This window comes from Elephas maximus, chromosome 8 (assembly GCF_024166365.1).
Source record: "Elephas maximus indicus isolate mEleMax1 chromosome 8, mEleMax1 primary haplotype, whole genome shotgun sequence".
In the NCBI taxonomy this organism is placed as follows: domain Eukaryota; kingdom Metazoa; phylum Chordata; class Mammalia; order Proboscidea; family Elephantidae; genus Elephas; species Elephas maximus.
The window spans coordinates 27,335,613-27,354,311 of record NC_064826.1 but is presented as its reverse complement, the minus strand read 5'-3'; the positions used below and the strand labels follow the sequence as shown (position 1 = coordinate 27,354,311).

Below are 18,699 nucleotides of genomic sequence, written 5' to 3'. Positions count from 1 at the left end.
AGTCTGCTGAAATTTTCTATTAGTTCCAGTAGTTTCCTTGTGGAGTCTTTTGGGTTTTCTCTGCATAGTATTGGAAACCCTGGTAGCATAGTGGTTAAGTGCTACGGCTGCTAACCAAAGAGTCGGCAGTTCAAATCCGTCAGGTGCTCCTTGGAAACTCTGTGGGGCAGTTCTATTCTGTCCTATAGGGTCACTGAGTCAGAATTGACTCGACGGCACTGGGTTTGGTTTTTTTTTTTGGTATGTATAGTATCATATCATCTGGAAATAGGGACAGTTTCACTTCATCATTACCAATTGGATGCCCTTATTTTTCTTGCCTTATTGCTCTAGCTAGGACTTCCTGCACAATGTTAAATAGGAGTGGTGATAAAGGGCATCCTTATCTTGTTCCTGTTCTCAAGGGGAATTTTTTCAGCCTCTCTCCATTAAGAACGATATTGGCCGTTGGTTTTGCATAGATGTCCTTTATTATGTTGAGAAATTGCCCTTCTATACCTATTTTATTGAGTGTTTTTATCAGGAATGGGTGTTGGACTGGTGTGTTTATTTTTAATATTTCTTTTTCTGTGGATAGAAACATTAAAACATTTGGCATTGTACTCTGCTGTATTTAATTTTTAATGTTGCATAATATTGCACTGAAAGGATATGTTACTTATTCAACCATTTCCCTTCTAAAATGGCTGTTTCCAAAATTTTGCTACTCCCAATGTTAGTGTGCTAAGTATCTTTTTTACACACAAAACTTTTAATATAATATTGACTACTTCTTTAGTATAAACTTTTAGAAATTTCTGGATTAAAGAGTATGCATAAGGCTCTGTGGAGTCCCTCAGTGGTGCCAATGGTTAACATGCTCAGCTGCTAACCAAAATGTTGGAAGTTTGAGATCACCCAGAGGTACCTCAGAAGAAAGGCCTGGTGCTCTACTTCCAAAAAAAGGTCATTAAAAACTCTGTGGAGCACAGTTCCCTGACACACATGGGATTGCCATGAGTTGGAGTCAATCCAACGGCAACTGAAACTGGAATAAGGCTCTTTACCTGTTACAAATTGTTCTCAAGGGAAAATGTCTGTTTCTATCCTTTCTCCATCCACTAGCTATTGAGCATTTTAAAACCATTTCTCCGTCTAAATCATTTTTTTTTAGCTTCCCAAAGCACTCAGAATAAAATTCAAAACACTTAAATGCCTTATAAAGCACTGCATGGCCTCCCTGCTCCAGGTCTCAAGCTTAAATACACTACCATAGAGAAGTATTTCCTGTCCTTCTCGTGTAAACTGGGTTGTACTAGAGAGTTTCTCTGATACTCAGTAATTTATTTCACAGGACTTAGCACTGCTTATATGATTATATATGTGGATATTTTAATGTCTAACTTTTAAATTAGATGGTAAACACAACAAGGATAAGTATTTGTATATTCTATTTATTACTTTATACTTAGCTAGGCATTTTCTGGGAGTGCCTGGGTGGTACAAATGGTTAACACATTTGGCTGTTAATCAAAAGGCTAGAGGTTTACATCCACTCCAGAGGTGCCTCAGAAGAAAAGCCTGGCAATCTACTTCCAAAAACCCGGCCATTGAAAACCCTATACAGTGGAGTTCTACTATGACACACATAGGGTCACCATAAGTTGGAATCAACCCAATGGCAGCTAACAACAACAATGCCTTGTAGGTAATGGAAATAATCACTTAAAAAAAAATCTCTGCTGTTTTCATGGGTCAAAACATCAAGTTCTTAGAAAGTTCTTGAAAGTAACATAGACTTCTCTGACTATAGTGTCAGTTGGGTTTCAATTTGCACTTCTTTAATTACAAATGAGTTTGGAATTTTTTTTTTTAATGTACAAGGGCCATTTTTATACTGTTTCTAGTGAGCTGTCTTTCCTGTCTTTTTAATTGTGCTTTTAGTAGTATCATAATTTTTTAACCAAATAACTACAAAACACACACATTTCTGTGATACAAATATTTTTGCTATTCTTCCATTTAAAATTCTTCATTAAAAAAATGATTCATCATATTACAGCCAAAGAAGTCCACATTTACTTTTAAAAGCTTTCTGCAAATACACGAGATTTATGTTTGTAAAACTCAATTTAATTTCTTCAAATAGAAGTCAGATTATAATAGGAAGAGTCATGCCACAAAAGAGAAAAACTATTCTAACACATTAAGTATTTCCTTAAAAACTTTTGTTAATAAAGTCCTAAAATAATGGATAGTTGCCATAATGATGATTAGTGTATTAGTAAAAAAATAATGACCACGTAACAAATTAGCAGATGGTAAATAGAAGCAAAAGTTGAGTAAAGGAACAGTGGTATAGTACAAATAATAGAAGTGAGAGTTAGGGAGGTTTTGATGCCTGAGCTCAATGCATATAGCCTCAACTTTGCTGTAACAAATATATGAATGTGGAAACTTTGGTAAATGGTATGCTCTATGCAAACTGAGCATATTCCCCTTTACAAATACTGTTATCTTTTTGATTAAATATTTCCTAAATAGGTCTGGGACAAGTAATACAAAAATAAATGATAAAATAGCATGCAGGATTTAATCACACACATCTCATTCCTGTCTTTGGAGCTGCTATGGTGACAAAGCTAAGAAGAGTCTGAGATTCCTCACTCTAACAGCAGGATAGAAAACCTAGTAAAAATGCAGTACTGCAAAGAGAGACATTTTCAAAGTCTCACTTCCAGTTCACAGTCAATACCTTTGCAAAAGGTTAAAATTAAGAAAATAATAGTCATGTTAAGTCAGGATTATCTCAGGACTCTGAAATTCCCAAAGCTCTTTTTAAAGTTAACGTGTAAGACAGAGTCATGGTGGAGAATGAAACATGCATTACATATTTTTTAAAAATAGCTTCAGGTTGGCAAGATTTTGCCATCAGCTCCAAATTCTCATTATGTTTTGCAGAAGTATATACTTATGCCTCTAATTATACTTCTGGTAAGGTTTTTCCTCATAAATGCAAGCCGATCTGTGATGAATGTTTATCGTTCCCCTAATGATGACTAGAGAAAGCTTTAAGCAATCATTGACTTTGAGAATGAAAGCAAGTGTCCTCAGCTAAAGCCTTGGGAACAGAGGGTCAAGTCTATTATTTGTCCTCTCCTCTTTCTTGCCACCTTAGTGGGTGGCAGTTGTTCCACTCTAGGTTGGTGATAAGAGGGGCTATATAACTTCCTTCTTAGGGTACTACTTCATGGGAGATGGCTGAGGTTCAACAGTATGAGAGTCTCCATCAAGAGGGAGAAAACTCCTCTCAGAAATGTATCCATCTGTAGGGCGCTGGTCGAAAGTCATAATTATCTAGGTTAAAGTGATCTTGGCTCTAACGGTAAGCCAGTAATTAGTCAGGCAGAAGGCAATGCATAATTTGTTTAAGAGGGAAATATAAAACAAAATTTGATTGTAAGTCCTCAGCCATACCATTGCCATCAAAGCTCTAACTATAAATAAATCTCGTGCAGTGAAAATGATGTGCATGGCAGGCTGCCGATTCTTGAAAGAGCCTAGGTTGATGATGGAACATAGTTGAAAATGGGGCCAAGTAAGGATGAACACTTAACCTGGGAACAGAGTACTGAGCTTCTACCCATAGTGAAGAGACTTGAGAGACTGTGAGCAAACCAGTTCTCTGGGTGGATTTCCATTTCCTCATCTACCAATGGGCAAGAACAGTACTTGGCTAACCTCCCCCAGGGCTGTAGTGAGAATCAAATGAATATGAAAATTCCTTGTTGTACAGATGTAATAAACTAGCATTGTTATCAGGAATTACAAAATACACCAAAATTCACACAGATCCTACAGAGTGAGATTACATGTTTTAAAAACAATAATGTCCAACACAAATTGAATACTTTGTATGTGCCAAGTACTGTTCTAAAGGCTTTAAATCTATTGTCTTACTTAAGTCCCCACACAACACTTTGAGGTGGATGGTATAATTACCTTTATCTTATATGTTAGCAAACTCCCAGACGTTAAATAACTTGCCCAAAGTCATATAGGTAGTAGGTAACAGACCATCATTTGAATCCAGGTCAGTTGGTGTCTAGAGACCAAGCCCTAACACATATAGCCTCTTTATAGTAGTAGCTATATATGACACATTATCTGCACAGCCATCTTTATGTGTGTGTATGTATATACATATATATATGTGTATATGTATATATATCAAATGCTTTGGCTATCAAGCCACTGTTAATAACCTCTAATTTCTCCTTGCTGGAAGCATCTATCATGGTCTGCTTTATTTGCCTTTCTCAAGTTCCTTGAGGCCTCAGGCTTTTGATTACTTTTACCCTCAAAATATAGTAAAAATTTAATAATTTACAACAAAGAAAGGGTAGTGGTTGCATCAATGAGCAAAACTGGTGAACCTGACTTTGGAATGTATTATGTGCCTATTTTTCCTGTAAGACAAAATAAATTTGCAATCCTGTATTTTGTAAGTGATCCTGAAAGCTCTGGAGACAATCCAGAGTCTGGGGTATCCCCACCCCTACCACACACACACAGACACACACAAATAATATGATGCTGGGAGGCCATATTCCAGGAATATTTTAGCCCCTTTAAGAGGCCAGTAGAATGGGCTAAAACCTTCAGGGTGACATCTAAACTACTGTCAAACTAATCATAAGCTTATTTACAACTTTTTTGAGTCACCAAAATCACACCCTAATCAGACTCATACTTGAATGTAAATACTGACAAAACCAAATGAGATGAAGAGCTGAAAATGCTTGAAAACACACATTCTTTTTCTTATATATTTAAGAATTAGTAAATGATTAGCAAACATTCTTGGCAGGGTGTTCTTGCCCATGCAGTTCTCGGGGAGTTACTGCTGCCAGTGGAATTCCACCCCTATAACTTAGTCATATGGAAGCCACTTGCGGGTCATCCTTTTCCAAACTGAGGGACAGTCATTGGCCCAGAGGCTAACCTAAATTCCAACCCTAAGCCCATTCTCTGAAATGGCCTAAACATGTTGGTTTACCTCCCTGGCTACCCAGATATAAATAATATGTAACTAACATTAGTATAACTGTTGACATTATTACAATGAAAAGATCTTGTTCATGGACACATTAAGATGCTTCTTAGACGTGCATACCAGTGAAGAGGGATAAGGGCACAAATAAGCAAAATGAATGCAACAAAATCAAATGCCCTTTTTCTTTATGTTAGAATCCACCCAGGAGCGCATATGCACACACACAAAAAACCAAACCCGTTGCTGTTGAGTCAATTCTGACTCACAGTCTGGCTCAAATACTGATGTTCCTGTGAGTGAGCACATGCAGTTACATGTGTGTCCACACTGTGCTCCGCTCCCTGTCCTGACTCTGTACTTGGCAGAGTCCTTGTATACAGCCAGGTAAAGAGCAGAATGAATCCAGCACCTTCAGTAAAGTGAGATCTGTCTATGTTACAAATACCAAATTACCTCCCAAATACCCTTGTTGCTTACAGTGTCACTAATCAGGTAGACAACATTATATTCAAAATATTTTAGGGGTCTTAAATTAAGATTTTGCTGCAACAATAAGCAACAAACTCTTAGGCAGAATCCCAGGGTCTGCTGGAGCACAAGGTAGGAAGAGAATGACATGCTTGCATCTCAATCATTCCCCATGCATTTAACTCCCTGTTTTTTTAGGATGCTGAGTGGCAAACCTAACAGAAGAAGAAGGGCAGGACGGCCACTCTGTACATATCTACGTAAACTGGAAACATCCATGTGGTTTACTGGGAAGTGCCCAGGTCTGGAGTCTAGCTGAAGTCTTTACCCAGTTATTTACTAGCTGTGCACCTCTGGCAAGCTACTTAAGCTTTCCTGTATCTCCATTTTCTTGTCAGTAAAATGGTGGGCCTGTAGTATTCCACTCAGGCATCACTGGTACATCTGGGCTTTGTCAGAGTGAGTGACCTTTTGGATGGACAGTTGTCAGATCAGTTTGCCTGAAATTTCTGGACAGAGACCAGTTACTGGAATGTGAAGACAGCCTTAAAGATTTTCTTGAAAGGAGCTTAAACTATCTTTCTGAGGAGAAAATGCAGGAATTCTCAAGAAAGGCCTGGGAGAAGAGGTCAAGAGACCTTCAGAGAGAAGGGAGGACTGTCTTATAAGTAAGTTATTGTCAAAGATCTGAAGGACAAGAAACCTGCTTAACTGAGAAATTGCTGACGGATAGAAACAACCTCTCAGCCCTGTAAAGTAAACTGCCACTGTGGAGAGAAGTAGAGTGAAAAGAAAAGGAGCTGACACACGACTCACTTGAAGGTTTCTTTGAGGCAGATACAAGGGAGCGGAGCCAGGGCTCTTTCATGGAGGAAAGAAACTCTAGCTTGAACATCCAGAAATATAAATACCAGTGTTGAGTGAAGTCTAGCAATTCAGTCTGAAAATGATTTTGGAATCAGACCAATTCACTCCCCAATATTGTTCAGAAAAAAAGATAGAAATTCTGGCTTAAAAAAAAGACGAAGCAAAAAACAAATAATGGCACAAACCAACACGAAAATACCAAAATCCCATTAGTTGTGTTTTAATTAGATGGCCAGTAACTATGCAGGCAATTATTAATCAGACACATTCCCAACGGTACAACACACACTAGCCTGTTCAAAGAAATTCTGAGCCTTTAATTCCAAGGACAGGAACTAAGTTGGCTTAAAATTTATTATAACCAGAGTGGGCTCTATCTTACTTTCACATAAGAGAGTTAGAACAATAGTGGGAACAATTTTACCTACCTCTCTTCCCTGAGGGATTCCAAGAATTTGGAAGCATTGTGAAATGGAAAAATGCCGTAGTTACAATGTATTTTAAAAAGAGGTCATTATAATAGTTCTATATTTCAGCATAAAGTACAGTGATTTCTATGAGTTATGATGATCTCTGTTCACTAGCATCAACTGTATTTTTATGGACCAGAAAATAAATAATATTTACATTTTTATGTTTTTTGGATACATTATATTTTCACGAGCACTTTAGTGACTGTGTGGAGTACACTGTTGTTATTAGCTGCCCTTGAGTCGATTCTGACTCGTGGCAACCCCATGTGCACAGAGTAGAACTGCTCTATAGGGTTTTCAAGGCTGTGACATTCAGAAGCAGATCACCAGGCTGGTCTTCCAAGGTGCCTGTGAGTGGGTTTGAACTGCCAACATTTTGGCTAGTGGTGGAGCACTTAACCATTTGCACCACCCATGAACTCCTGTGTGGAGTATATAAGACTTAAGTTACATTTAAATACAGGACAGTTATTATTTTCCTTAGCACAAGAAAATAAATATTAGTTTTCTAAAATTTGTAGGAATATTGGATGGACCTGCTTAGCTAAAATACAAACTGTAATTGGATATCCAATTGGAATTTTTTTTTTAATTCAAAAAGGCCTAATACTTTAATGATAATGCCTTTTAACAAAAGACAAAGACAAAACCTACATATATTTTATCATATAACCACTTTCATTGTAACACAGCAGTGGTACTAGCCTTGAAAAAAACCACCTGGGAATTCATTTCAAATTATTGAAGCAGCTGTTTCTTCAGTTTAAAATAAAATATCCATAACAAGTTCACACATGACAGATGTAAGGTAAAAACTAGATTCCACAGTGTGAGCCAAAAGCAGATGTTTTGAATGATCATATTTATAACCAGATACAATAAATCTTAGTTACCTATAGTAAGGTTTCAGGAATACTATTTCCAAGAATTTGTTTAAAATGTAGTTCCTGTAGTTTCTTTTATTTTTGAGAACTGGAGCTTCATTAAATATAAATATTCTATGTACATTCACATGAATCTGGTCTTTTTTATTCTTGTTCATTTCATATGCTTCTTCAGGAATGAAGGCTATCATGGCACTGAAATTTATTGTATTTATGTAACCCCACATATCTCTCCTACCTAACTGAAAGCACCCAAAACTCTTTTGTTTTTGTACATAAACTCATGACTATTAGAAAGAGTGAGTTTTTAAGTTTTAGAAGAAGCAGCTCTCCTGGTGAAAAACTAGTTCGTATCTGTAATACATGTTAGTATATAATTACGCCTTTAAAAATTACAGACGATGTAAGTTTGGGAAAAATTTAAAGAAGTAAAATATTTGACAGGAAGAGTGAAAGACTAGAATCATCAACCATACCTTTACAAACACCTTCTGCTTAATATTGTTCTTTTATCGTGTTATGGGTTATGGGTTATCGTGTTATCACTAATTTTCCCTTTTCACAGTGATTAACTTGTATTTCTAGACTAAGGCAATCATGGCATGGGGAAAACAAGGGATGTGGCATCAAAAGGTGGGCTGTGTGTATCAGTTTTGCTTCTTATTAGTTGTGTGTCCTTGGACAGATTCCATAAGCATTTCTGCATTCCACACAACACGACTGTTATCAGGAATAAGTATGAAATTATGTGTGTGTATATATATATATATATATATACAGTAAAACCTACAAAAGCCAAACCTGTGTAAGGTGGAAACCTGTCAGAGAAGGAAAACTCAAATATTTTCCACGAAAATGAGTGATACAAAAGTAGTACGACTGTACCTATCAAAGGCGGAAAACTTTCAAGACTCAGAAAAACAAGGCAGTCCCTTGGATTTCCAGCTCTCACAGGTTTCACCGCAGTTGCTTTGGAAATATCTAGGAGTTATATTTCCAGAGTTTCCCACGTTGTCAGTTTTCTAAGGATGAATGGCCAGAGGTGTATCAAAGACTATAGGCGTGCCTTTTCTGCAGTGCTGCTCCCACTAGGGTAAAGCGTCATGTGTAGCCGTATCCCCCAGTTCAAACAAGTCATCACCTCTGAATGGTGCTCCTCATTCTGCTGTAGGACTTCTATGCAGAGCTCTGCTAGATGGAGAACCTCTTCCAGCTTTCTAGCAGGACTTGCATGGTTCATGGTCTCTATATTAAAAAACAACAACACAATAACGTTACCTGGAAAGTAAAAAGCCAAACATATTCTATGATGTAATGATGAGACCAGGGTAGAATGAGAAAGCATATTTTGGAGAAATAAGAGATGTAAGAAATACAAATGAATATTAAAAAAAAAGCTCACCAGATTGCAGAAAATATTTCACCCACAAAGCAATCACAGGGAACTGCAAGTGCTTTGCCATTTAATATATACGAACTAGCAGGTGTGTCAGCACATTGGCTGCTCAACTTCTGCAACAAACCAGTAATAATTCTCCTCAAGGTCAGAAACACAAAGAGAGCTGATACCACAGTCTTTTCTCTCTTTCTGTATTGTATTATCAATACAATACCATTCTCACCAGATAAGTCATTCCTGGCATTAGCAAAGCCCAGGCTTTCTTTGGTTGCTATTTAAATTCCCAGCCTGAAATGTCTATAGTTCATGTTGATCTTAAATTCAAAAAAGCACGAAGTCACCTAAAACAACTCTGACAGCCTGCAATTAACTGATTTCCTACCTTCGTTTCCTGCCCGCCACCCTCCCCCCCGCAAAAAAACAGAGTTCTCTGAAGCTCAAGGTTCTTTCAGCATTAAGCCAAACTGGTATAAAAAGGCAAGCCACAATAAGGTTAAGTGCAGCTACCTGAAATTCAGCAACCGAGAAGGCAAAGTAGATAATTTCAGACACAACAAACTGGCAGAAATCAGAGGTGCCCTCTTTAATGACACTTTTTCAAAACTGAATGTGAAGAATAGAGTTTCTAATAAGGGGATTAAAGATAAACATCACCTTAGATTCATGGGGTCTCTATTTCTCCCCCATAAAGAGGCTGCAAGGAAGAGAAATATAATTTTCAGAAAAAGAGCTCCTCCTGTGGTACCTAAGGAACTGCTTTTCTTTCTGCAACACATCTTTTCCCTCAACTTACTGCTCCCTAAAACTTTTGCCCTGTTTGATTTTGTTCTCGCCACCACCTGCTTGTCAGTTTATTGTACTGTGGTGGCTTGTGTGTTGCTAGGATGCTAGAAGCTATGCCACTGGTCTTTCAAACCATCAGCATCACACATGGTGCACAGATCACAGTGATGCTTCCAGATTAAGGCAGACTAGGAAGAAAGGTGATCTACTTCTAAATTTTAGCTAATGAAAACCCTATGGGTCACAATAGAGTACTGTCTGATATAGTGTTAGAAGATAAGACCCCCTAGGTTGGAAGGCATCAAAATACACGGTCGCAAGACTTCCGGCCAATATGACATCACAGACAGAAGCACTATGCCATCCCTCCACAGCAAAGACCTGAAAAACTAAGTAAAACAGAGACAAATGTCATTCCTGGGACTCAAGGTGTCAAATGAAGAAATAAAGAACTCAGCCAAACACTGAGCGGAATAAGAAACTGACAGAGAACAGAGAGAGAGGAGACATATGTGCAGAGGTTCCCTATCAGCTAACGCAGCATGGATTCACCATCTTGGACTCCTGTCAGAGATTGGCAGACAGGGAGCATGGGAAAGCAGCTTCACGGAGTTCCCAGCAGGAGACAGAGCACCTGGTAACCAGCAATACATGTTTTCCCACCCCCCATCCTCTTTTTTTTTTTTTTCACAATCCTCTCCGCACTGCTCCTGGCTGGCTGCGGGCCTCTTGGCTGGCTGTGGTGGCTCCAACAGCTGGGAAGTGCAGTGTCTGTGCCACTTGGATTCACCTCACCCACATCGGAGATCGGTGGACAGGGAGTACGGGAAAGCAGCTTCACGAAGTTGCCAGCAGGAGACAAAAGAGCACTGGGTAGCCCCATTCTTCTTCCCCTCCTCCTTCAGCTTCCCACTAGCTGCAGTCTCTTGGCTGGGAGGTAACTGCTTCAGCCTGGGCCACTTGGATTCACCCCGCCCACACTGGTTGGGTCCCTGAGTGCTATTTGTCTGTGGCTGATTTTGCTTTTTACCATTTCTTTTGGTTTCTTCTGTGCCTCCCACCACCTCTCTCTCCTTTCTCTCTAACACCTGGCTCTGTGTGCCATCTTTGCTTCCTCTTGAAAGGCTGTGAAGTGCCCTTGCCTGGAGAGCCATTCCCCCAGCCCATGACACCAAGCGGGTGGAATCCTTGAGTTTTTTTTCTTTGTTCTGTTTTGTTTTGTTTGTTGTTTTTCTTTTTCTTTTTATGGCTTGGGAGCCCCTTCTAGCCAGGTTGTACTGCTTGGCTTCGAAGCCACTTGCCCACTCTGCGCAACCCCTAGAGGCATGTTTTTGTCTTTCTTTTCTTTTTTTTTTTTCTCTCTTTTTTTCCTGTCTTTCTTCATTTCTCAGTTCTCATCTCTCCATACTTACCTTCTTTTCCTGTCTCCCAAATATCTGGTGCTCTAGTCAGGCTACACTGCATGCAGCCTGGGAGCCACTTCTCTGGTTTTTGCAGCTGCACTGGTGGGACCTCTGAGAGTTTTTCTTTTTTCTTTTTTTCCCCAGATTTTTATCTAGTTTTTTTTTCTTTCTTTATCCCTTTTTGTTTTTCTTCATTTCTCGGTTTCTCATCTCTCCGCTCCAACAGCAAGCTCCCTTAGCACTATTTTTGTTTGTTTGTTTTTGGCTCCTGTTTCTCTTTCCCATACCCATATTAGCTCCACACATCACAACCTTCTCCCTCCTTCCTGCCTACCTGCACCATGCACTGAACATCACACCTCTGAGCAGCACAGGACGGCCTACCAGAACCTGCCCAGCCTGATTCCTGGCCTGCCCTGTTGGCCCTAGTATGTGCTACAAACAACCCATCCCAGCCCCTTCCCTTCAGCTGAACCTACCCTGCTGTACCATAGCTGAGCAACTGACCTTGCCCATTGGACAAGGAGGTGAAAAGCATCATGACCACAAGTGAGCAAATAAAAAAGAACATACAGCTTGCCTGCGCAGACATAACTAAATACATAAAAAAAAGCAGGATAAAACAAACAGATCTACAATCAATAAACAAAGAAAATAACTACTGAATGTCCCGAAGACAGCAGACAATATCAAAACATATAAAAAAGCAGGATAGGATGGTACCAGTAGGGATCCAAAATAAAACAGAAGATCACTTTCCAGTAGAATAAAAGGCACTAGAACTACCTGACAGGGAATTCAAATCTCTAATATTCAGAGCTATCCAAGAGTTGAAGCAAAAAGCAGACAAAAATGAGGAAAAATAGACAAATTTATGGAAAAGGCTGACAAATTTATGGAAAATACTGACCAAAAAAATGGAAAAATTCAGGAAAGTAATATAGGAACAAATTGCCAAAATAAATTCACAACTAGAAATCACAGAAAAACAATTAGAAATCCAAAAGATTAAACAACAAGATTTCAGAAATAGACAGTGTCATAGAAGGACTGAGGAGGAGGTTTGAAATGATGGAAGACAGGATCAGTGAAATTGAAGACAAATACTTGGCTACAATTGTGTTTGAGGAAAAATCAGAAAAAAGAATGAAGAAAAATGAAGAAACCCTGAGAATTACGTGGGATACAATCAAAAGCAAAAATCAGCAAGCGATCGGTGTTCCAGAACTGGGGGAGAAAATGGAAAACACAGAAAGGATCATTGAAAAATTGCTGACAGAAAACTTCCCTGATATCATGAAAGATGAAAGCTGACCATCCAAGAAGCTCAAAGTACCCCATATAGGACAGACGCCAAAAGAAAATCACCAAGGCATATCGTAATCACACTCGCTAAACCAAAGACAAAGAAAATGTCCTGAGAGCAGCTCAAGAAAAACCAAAAGTCACATACAGAGGAGAAACAATAAGACTAAGCTCTGATTATCTGGCGGAAGCCATGCAGGTAAGAAAGTAATGGGATGACATATATAAAACTTTGAAAGAAAAAAACTGCCAACCAAGAATAATATATTCTGCAAAACTCTTTTTCAAATATGACAGTGAAATTAGGACATTTCCAGATAAACAAGAATTAAGGGAATATATAAAAACCAAACCAAACTTACAAGAATTATTAAAGGGAGTCCTTTGGTCTGAGAACAAACAACATCAGATCATGGCCTGAATCTAGGAGGCAAGATTGTACCAGCCAGATACCAACCTAGGAAATGAACTCTCAAGAACTATCCAAAACCAAAAGAATTGCAACAGGGAACCAGAGAGGTTAATCTGTAAATAACAACAGCATTAGAACAATAAAGGAGGGAATAAACAGTGTAGGTATAGAACTTTCTAATGGAGATGAAGGCAAGGTGATACCAAGCAATAACAGACTGGTTCAAACCTAGGAAGATAAGGGTAAATTTCAAGGTAACCACAAAGAAAGTTAACAAACCTGCTCATCAAAATGAAGAAGAAAAAGAAAGTCTCAATAAAAACAAAATCTACAAAAATAAAAGAAATGAAAAAGAAGTCCACAAACAAAAAGAACTCAGCACAGGAGAGTAAGAGGAACAAAGGAAACATTAGCATCACAAAAAAAGCACTACAAAATGACAGCAATAAACTCATGCCTATCAATAATTACACTGAATGTAAATGGCCTAAATGCACCCTAAAGAGACAGAGAGTGACAGAAAGGATAAAAAAAACAGGATCCAGCAATGTGCTGTCTACAAGAGATACACCTTAGAAACAAAGATGTAAGTTTATTAAAAATTAAAAAAAAAAAAATTTTTTTTTTAAAGGATGGCAAAATATATCAAGCAAATAACTACCAAAAAAGAGCAGGAGTGGCAATACTAATCTCAGATAAAATAGACTTTAAAAGAAAAGTCACCATAAAAGACAAAGAAAAGCACTATATAATGATTAAAGGGATGATCCATCTTGAAGGATTAACCATAATAAACATGTATGCACCCAATATCAGGGCTCTAAAATACATAAAACAAACTCTAACAGCACTGAAAACAGAAATTGACAGTGCCACAATAATAGTAGGCAACTTCAACACACCACTCTCAATAAAGAACAGAACATCTAGAAAGAAACTCAGCAAAGATACAGAAGAGCTAAAGGGCACAATCAGCCAACTTGACCTCACAGACATATACAGAACACTCCACCCAACAGCTGCAAACATACATTCTTTCCAACGCACATGGAATGTTCTCCAGAATAGACCACATCTTAGGCCACAGAGTAACTGTCAACAAAATCCAAAACATCGAACTAAAACAAAGTATCTTCTCTGACCACAGTGCCATCAATGTAGAAATTAACAACAGGAAGGGCAAGGAAAAAAAATCAATTACATGGAAACTGAATAAAAACCACTGGGTAATAGAAGAAATCAGAGATGGAATCAAAAAATTCCTAGAATCAAAAGAGAATGAAAACACTTCATATCAAAACCTTTGGGACATAGCAAAGGCAGTCCTCAGAGGTCAATTTATAGCTATAGATGCACACATCAAAAGAGAAGGGACAAAATCAAAACATTAGCTACACAACTTTGAACAAATGGAAAGAGAACAGCAAAAGGAGCCCACAGCCACCAGAATAAAGCAAACAATAAAGATCAGAGCAGAAATAAATGAAATAGAGAATACAAAAACAATAAATAGAATACCAAAATCAAAAGTTAGTTCTTTGAAAGGATCAACAAAGTCGACAAACCACTGGCCAAAATGACAAAAAAACAAAAAAAACACGAGAGAATGCAGATAACCCAAATAAGAAACAACGATCTTTGAAGGTTACGAGGGTTGGGGATGGAAAAACACTAAATAGACTATAAATAAGTGGTAACTTTGGTGAAGGGTAAAACACAATACTGGGGAAGCCAGCACAGTTTGTACAAGGCAAGGTCATGGAAGCTCCATAGACACATCCAAACTCCCTGAGGGATCGAATTGCTAGGCTGATGGCTGTGGGGATCGTGGTCTCGGGGAACATCTAGCTGAACTGGCATAACATAGTTTATTAAGAATATGTTCTACCTTCTACTTTGGTGAATAGCATCTGGGGTCTTAAAAGCCTGTGAGTGGCCATCTCAGATACTCCACTGGTCTCACCCCTTGGGGAGCCAGGAAGAATGAAAGGAAAAATTAGTCCAAAGGACTAATGGACCACATCTACCATGGCCTCCACCAGACTGAGTCCAGTACAACTAAGTAGTGCCTGGCTACCACCACTGACTGCTCTGACAGGGATCACAATAGAGGATCCTGGACAGAGCTGGAGAAAAATGTAGTACAAAATTCTAACTCAAAAAGAAAGACCAGACTTGCTGGCCTGACAGAGACTGGAGAAACCTTGAGAGTATGGCCCCTGGACACCCCTTCAGCTCAGGAATGAAGTCACTCCTTCAAAAGGCCAAAGATTAGACAGGCCCATAAAACAAAACCAGACTAAAGGGGCACAGTGGCCCAGGAGCAAGGACTAGAAGGCAGGAGGGGACAGGAAAGTTCGTAATAGGGAACCCAAGGTTGAAAAGAGTGTTGACATGTCTTGGGGCTGTTAGCCAATGTCATAAAACAATATGTATACTAACTGTTGAATGAGAAACCAGTTTGTTCTGTAAACCTTCATCTAAAGTACAGTAAAACAAACAAACAAAAAACACAGTGGCTTCAACAATGGACTTCATACCGAAGATCATGACGATGGGCAGGACTGGCCAACATTTTGTTCTGTTGTACATGAGGTCACCAGCGACTCGACAGCAACTAACAACAAATTTGTTCCAAGGGACTTACAATGGTGCAATAAATACTTATGTTTGGTGCTGGTGCTTGTCCAGCCAACATTTATTAAAGGCTTACTATAGCTCTTTTTTTTTCATAGCTCAGAAGTGGTGTGATGCATGTGGGGGTTTACAATCCCCAGCCCCCAAGCCATGTGCACATCCTATTAAATTCCTCTGCTGAATGGGGAACCATTATTCATCTGTGACAAGCATCAAAGAGCACATGTATAGTAATATTTTACAAAAATCAGCCAGTCAAACACCATAGAACTGAGTGTACCTGCAAATGTATTTAGCTGGGGGGAGTTAAGAAGATATATAAGGCATATCCCTGACTTCAAACAATTCAGAATTCAAAAATTACTACAGAAGGGATCCTTAGACATCAACTATCAAGTCTTCCATCTGTTCCGTAAATCTCTTTAACATCGTCACAGAGGGGGAAGTCACTGCGGCTCAGGACATTTCATTATAGCCTACTCCATTTGAGGGCAGATCTAGCTGTTACAGTCTAGTCAGGCAGATAAGAGCTGTAGTTAAGTCTGGAAACAACACAAAGCAAACATTCCAGTGATGCAGGAGATCTGGGGGGAGATGGCTGAAAGCAGATTGGTTTAGGGGAGAAATCAGGTGAAGATAAGCTGAAGCACGGTCCTAAAGCAATAGTAAATGAGGAGGGGGTTTCTAGAAAAAAAGAGAAGCTGCCACAGGGGCACACACTGCATTTTCAGAAGATGGTGATGATGACTATGGTTATAAATGTTACCATTTACAGAGACCCTACTATGTATGTGTCAGGCACACCACCAGGCACTTCTCATATATTACCACACTAATTTTCCTAACAGCTTTTCATTGCTTGGTATTGTTACTCATACAACAAGGTAAAGAAACAAGCTTGGAGAAATGAAATGCAAGTTAATAAGTGGTGGAGGTGAGACTTGCAAGGGCGCCTAATATCTATGCTTGCCAGCCTTGGCAAATACTGATGAATGGTATGTTCTTAAATTATAAGAGAAAAGATTTCTTTGGAAAATAGCCCTCAAAGTAATTTTTAATTCTCAAGAGTTTATCACTTATCTTTCATTTCTTTATTTTTAGATTGAAGGTATTAAATTAGAAGTTCTTAACTAGGGGATTAAGGATAGGCTTCGGGAGAGAGTTCCTGAACCCCTTAAGACTATATGCCAAGTTTTGTGTATAGTGATATTTTTGGAGGAAGAAGGACCATGACTTCCATCACAGTCTCTAAGTGGTTCATAAACCTAATAGATACTAAGGACCACTGACCACCCAGATAATCTTAGAGATTCCTTCTAGCTAAGAAATTCTAAGTTTCCTATAAATGTTAGGTTTTACTTCTAGATTATATTATTTCAATGTGTTTGTATATGTTTATATTATGTGTTATTCATAAGGAAAGGGAACATAAAAATTTACTTGTTTTTATAACAGATGTTGTTGTTGTTAGGTGCCGTCAAGTCGGCTCCGACTCATAGCGACCCTACACACAACAGAACGAAATACTGCCCGGTTCTGCGCCATCCTTACAATCATTGTTATGCTCGAGCTCATTGTTGCAGCCACTGTGTCAATCCACCTTGTTGAGGGTCTCCCTCTTTTCCACTGACCCTGTACGCTGCCAAGCATGATGTCCTTCTCCAGGGACTCATCCCTCCTGACAACATGTCCAAAGTATGTAAGATGCAGCCTCGCCATCCTTGCCTCTAAGGAGCATTCTGCCTGCACTTCTTCCAAGACACATTTGTTTGTTCTTTTGGTAGTCCATGGTATATTCAATATTCTTCGCCAACACCACAATTCAGAGGCGTCAATTTTTCTTCGATCTTCCTTATTCACTGTCCAGCTTTCACATGCATATGATGTGATTGAAAATACCACGGCTTGGGTCATGTGCACCTTAGTCTTCAAGGTGACATCTTTGCTTTTCAACACTTTAAAGAGGTCTTTTGCAGCAGATTTGCCCAATGCAATGCATCGTTTGATTTCTTGACTGCTGTTTCCACGGCTGTTGATTGTGGATCCAAGTAAAATGAAATCCTCGACAACTTCAATCTTTTCTCCGTTTATCATAATGCTGCTTACTGGTCCAGCTGTGAGGATTTTTGTTTTCTTTATGTTGAGATGTAATCCATACTGAAGGCTGTGGTCTCTGATCTTCATTAGTAAGTGCTTCAAGTCCTTTTCACTTTCAGCAAGCAAGGTTGTGTTATCTGCATAATGCAGGCTGTTAATGAGTGTTCCTCCAATCCTGATGCCCCATTCTTCTTCATATAGTCCAGCTTCTCGGATTATTTGCTCAGCATACAGATTGAATAGGTATGGTGAAAGGATACAGCCCTAACGCACACCTTTCCTAACTTTAAACCAATCAGTATCCCCTTGTTCTGTCTGAATGACTGCCTCTTGATCTATGTAAAGGTTCCTCGTGAGCACAATTAAGTGTTCTGGAATTCCCATTCTTCACAGTGTTATCCATAATTTGTTATGACCCACACAGTCGAATGCCTGTGCCTAGTCAAAAAAACACAGGTAAACATCCTTCTGGTATTCTCTGCTTTCAGCCAGGATCCATCTGACATCAGCAATGACATCCCTGGTTCCACATCCTCTTCTGAAACCAGCCTAAATTCCTGGCAGTTCCCTGTTGATATACTGCTGCAGCCGTTTTTGAATGATCTTCAACAAAATTTTGCTTGCGTGTGATATTATTACAGATGAGGAACTTGATTTTCCTAAAGATTTTAGTACATTATTTACTGAATCTTCACAACCATTCTACTGGTTAGGGAATAATGACCCCAGTTTCCAGGTTAGGAAAGAGACTCATAAAGGTTAAAAAGGATGTCTAACGTCACACGGATGGGATTAAAATTCTACCTCTGGTGTCATAATGACTTGAATTCCTTTTTATTTTCAGTTCTCTGAAATAGGAATAACATATACATACATATTGTTATTGTGTGCTGTCAAGTCGATTCTGACTCAAGTGACCCTACAGAACAGAGTAGA

General features: G+C 38.9%; 1 protein-coding gene across 2 annotated transcripts in view; it reads right to left on the bottom strand.

The window, feature by feature from the left end:
- Positions 1–18,699, bottom strand: part of CADPS2 (calcium dependent secretion activator 2) — a 608,633-nt gene that overhangs the window by 101,765 nt on the left and 488,169 nt on the right. For both annotated transcript variants that reach the window (XM_049893894.1, XM_049893893.1), the window contains exon 17: positions 8,869–8,972. In XM_049893894.1, coding sequence (XP_049749851.1) covers positions 8,869–8,972 — 104 coding nt within the window. The remainder of the gene's footprint in view (positions 1–8,868; positions 8,973–18,699) is intronic.